This window comes from Cupressus sempervirens, chromosome 5 (assembly GCF_028749045.1).
Source record: "Cupressus sempervirens isolate cs-2001-9-10 chromosome 5, ASM2874904v1, whole genome shotgun sequence".
Taxonomy (NCBI): Eukaryota; Viridiplantae; Streptophyta; class Pinopsida; order Cupressales; family Cupressaceae; genus Cupressus; species Cupressus sempervirens.
The window spans coordinates 945,330,804-945,335,430 of NC_143122.1; the positions used below are offsets into that span (position 1 = coordinate 945,330,804).

General features: G+C 29.4%; 1 protein-coding gene across 1 annotated transcript; it reads right to left on the reverse strand.

Annotated features, from left to right (window-relative positions):
• Window positions 1–395: 395 nt before the first annotated feature.
• LOC149559082 (1-aminocyclopropane-1-carboxylate oxidase-like) lies at window positions 396–3,157 on the reverse strand. The gene is made up of 3 exons (XM_089833043.1): window positions 2,951–3,157; window positions 2,441–2,700; window positions 396–1,207 (listed from the first exon to the last, which is right to left on the reverse strand). The coding sequence occupies exons 1-3, from the start codon at window positions 3,053–3,055 to the stop codon at window positions 598–600; spliced, it is 975 nt and encodes a 324-aa protein (XP_089689169.1). The 5' UTR covers window positions 3,056–3,157; the 3' UTR covers window positions 396–597.
• Window positions 3,158–4,627: the final 1,470 nt, after the last annotated feature.

Genomic DNA, 4,627 nt, shown 5'->3' on the forward strand with positions numbered 1-4,627 from the left:
ACTTAAAAACATTTTAGAAAACTTCGAGCAGACTTCAACATCTTTAATTTTAGATTATTTGATATACTATAAATGAGATAAATAATTAATCCTCTTGTTTGAACTGATCTATTAAAGAATCCAAATTCACACATCATATTGTATATTGTTGAGATAAGCAACATTACGGAACATGTGCACTCAAGTTCTCATATAGTCCACAACAATTTCGTCATATTTTATCTCATACAATGCTATTTGTTCTCCTCCAGTCTTAGAACATATCATTATATCACTTAGAACATATCATTATATCACAACATTATCCCCTTTAATTTAAGATAATTAAAAAAAAAACACTAATTATTCTCATATAATCCATAATAAATCCATCATTTTGATCCCATATCTTCAAATTGAAAGATAAGTAATCCTTTTTTCCTCTATAATCCATAATAATTTGATCTATGTCTGGCTCCATTATAACTTCATACATAGAATAATATGTATTAGAGAAGCCTCTATATGTGTACTATGGGAAATATTATTATGTCAATTTAACATAGAACAAGAAAAGAGACATGAACTGAAAGGATCCATTATTTAAGCATTTTCTTCTCAGGCTAAGTTCTTCATGGCTTGGAAGCGTGGCTCTTTGGGGAGATATTTCTGTTTGGCATAGACATTCATATAATCACCATACACAAACCTTGGATAAAGAGGTGAATCAGTACAATTCCCATTGCTCTCAATGTCCTTTGTCTTGTGTTCGATAGGAGATATAATTGCATCATATGATGGATTGTAAAAAGAAGCCACAGATCTCCTATTCCCCTTCTCTGTAACCAATACACGGTGCCACGCACTCTTGTATTTCCCATTGCTAATGGCTTCCAACTGATCACCCACATCAATGACTATTGAATTACTCATTGGTGGCACATCAATCCATTGCTCATTGTTAAGGATTTGAAGACCTCCAACCTGGTCATCTTGAAAGAGAAGAATGAGGCCACCTGCATCTGTGTGTGAGCGTAGGCCCATGAAGAGATCTGGCCTTGGACATGGTGGGAAATGGCTAATTTTAGTACCAAAGAAAGCATGGCCTTTAGGAGCTCCAAAGACCTTTTTAATATAGTCTTTCTCTTGTTCTAGATTCTCACTGATTATTTCTAGCAGTTTCTCTGCCAAATTAGTTACCTCCTTTCCAAACTCTTCCATTGTTTCCCTGCACCCACGTTTTAAAAAACAACAAGATGGAACCAAACCATTCATGTAACTAAACATAATGCAATGATATATGATAATAAATTGTATAAGAATATAAATCAATATGACAATGACTGTTTTATTTTAATATTATTGTAGCTATCTTATTGAAGTATTGAAGGCAATCATCGAAATCAAATATAGATTTTAAACATAATTTGGGTCTGTTTTGTTTGAATTTAGATGTTTTTCCAGTGCAAAGTATTATATTTAATTATACTTTTCTGTTGTATCATTTTAGATTATGTAGTTGTTGGGTAACAACTTTAACATTAGTGTTCTTTGTTACTTCATTAATCTCGACAAGACTTTATTATTATAAACTTTCAATTATTTTCTTTGAACAAAAGTGTGCACTTATATCAAAAAGACAAAATATTTAAAATTGTATAATAAGAAAATGGTTAACACAATAAGAAAATGGTTAACAGAAATGATTTATCATGTAGAAGTGAAAATACATTCTTTTATAGTGCACATATTAATCTATTTACTTTATATTCTGTATATGACTTTTCATAATATAAGATTATTGAATATTTTGTAAAGAAAATTAATGAAGCCATTGAAAGTCTAACATTTTTTACAATTTAAAAAATAAATTTATATTTTTCTTACATTATAATATTAATTAAAAATATAAATTATAAATTAGTGCTATATATAGTATTAAAGATTTAAAATAATTTAAAAAATAGTCACAATCATTATATTAGATCTATTCAAAACTGGAAGTCAACCTTCTCTTTTAGAATTTCAAATCTCTAAATATTTTTCTTTCCTTAAAAAGCTCTTTTCCAATTTGATGTTCTCTAACATATTTAGAAATCCCTAAAGTAAGGGAGTCCACCATCTATTTTCCTAATGGCCTAATTAAAGCATTGATTAATATAAGATTAAATCGTACAACTGAGAAGAATGATGTAGACAAAAGCAACGTTTGAATATTAATCAGTAATCATCACCTACAGCAGGCCTGATAGTTTTTCACTGGAAAATTCCAAACCTAGCCAACAATTGAGTGCAAACCTCAAAAAGAAATGTTCAAAATGGCTTGAAAGAAGAAAACTCTATCACCCACAACACAACACATGCAGAAACATTATATGACTGCAAATTATTTGTTTTAGCTCTTGTTTACATTTTGGATGATAAAAATAGTATAACTACAGTCATGGTTTAACAAACTCACTTGAAAGCCGAAGGTTGTGATGGCCATTCAACTTCTTCTTGGTTGTATTGAATTACAAAACAGTCTTCCCAGTCCACATTATCTATCTTCCCCGGTTCCTCACAGTTATTATCAGCCACTGCTTCCTTCACAGCATTTCCCATCATTTTTACAGCCAGAGACTCATTCATGAACTTCTCCTCTCTCTCCTGCTTATAATTCACAGAGCAGACATGCTTCACCTGCTCCAAGAGTCTGTTTGGTATACTATGATTGATAAGCTGAAATAAGAATAGATGTTAGCACATACAAATATTATCAAAAATAACTACGATAATAGAAACTGAAAGTGTGATCTAAAACATTGATATAAAAAATAAAGTATGATCTAAAACATTTATATAAAAGCTAATATACCATAAATATAAAATAGAAGAATAAATATATATATATATTTTTATTATTTCATATCTTAAAGAACATTTTATCATAACAATATATAATAAATTATGAGAATAATATAGATGCAACCTGAAAAAACCCATATTCCTCACACGCCTTTGCTATTTGAACTTTGATACTTTCTCTATCTTTTGTTATATTCAGATTGCCCATGTCAATGACTGGAACGGCCATCTTTATCTACCAAAAATGAAACTCCGACAGATTTCTTGACAGGGAAAAACTAGAAGAAACTTAGACTTCACCAAAAATCATAAATGGTCCAATTCTATACACTATTATTTATAATGAAACAATGGTTCCATGTCACAATAGCACTTCTGCAACAATTGTAGTGGAAACAAACAAACAAACAAACAAGTTCAATGAAACATTGAATGCATCAAATTATTGCACTTTTGTTGACTTTTATAAAGGAATTTTTTTAGCGTCTGCTATAATGGAAACATAGTTGTCTACCATTGGAACAGAAATTAGTCTTATCGATTGCAACTTAGTGCTATCCACCTATGAAATTACTTAGTGGATTTGAGAGTAATTATCACTTGTTCGTATTGATAAAACCCATAAAGGAAAAGCTAGAATAAAGCAGCATTAGGAAATGCAGGAAGTACTACATGATTTCTGCTGTTCATATTGGAAAATGCCTTCCAAAATGATAAAGTTTGAAATGTGTAAAGCATCTAGAATAAAATGTACAGCAAAATGATATTTGCATGTGTAATGGCCAGCCACATTTTCCTACCGATAAGACCAAATCCTTGATGCTAATGAATGTAGGCGCTTTCTATAAAATCAACCCTAAATAACAATGACTCCAAGATTATTTTAATGTATGGAAAAAGGTATCAGGATTTAATGCTCCGCTTAAATCTGCATTTTAAAATGTATTTGAAAGAACTTTTATGATTAAAGAGAGAAATCCTCATCTAAAATTACCCGCTTGATACTGAGAAATGTCATTTGCCAAAAGAATGTTATAAATTGCTCGGGGATCCCCATTAAAGTTTTGTCCTCTTCCCTAAATCCACTTCCATTCGCACGCTCTCTCTCTGACTTACAGCTTTTTTTGACTTGCAGGTAACCAGAATGGAATTGTGGGACAATAGATAAAGGAGTTTTCATCATTCATTCATGCCTACTTTGTTTTCCATAAAATATTGTTGAATTGTTAAGGTTTTGAAATATTTTAACAATTTAGGTCCTTTACTAATTTGATGGTATTATCGTATGAATTTTAGTTGTACACATTTTTAAAAGTTTTTTTTTTTTGGTTTAGAGTGATGGACTTAAGATTAAAAATTATGTAAAATTTGGTTTTATACATTCTCATTATTATAATTTTAGTTTTACAATTTTTTAAAATTTCTTGTTGGTTTAGAGTGAGGGACTAAAAATTAACAATTATGTAAAATTTGTTTCTATATATTCTTACTATTATATTATATCTATTTTTTAAAAGAAAATTTAAATATTGACAAAAAGATTAATCAAGAAGGTACAATTATTTTAATCAATCACACTTCATTGAATACATCATATTTTTTCTAAGTAATTTATATTCTTAGAAGTACGATTTAGTGATATCTATAATTTAAGAAAGAAGGTGTTGAGTATTTAATTTTAAAAAGATTGGAAATAAAAATGAACAAATCAATTGACAAAAATAATTATGTTTGACGATGAATCTTGATTGTATCATTATTCATTGCTTGTAAAAAAATTCATTATGTATTTTAGAAACTC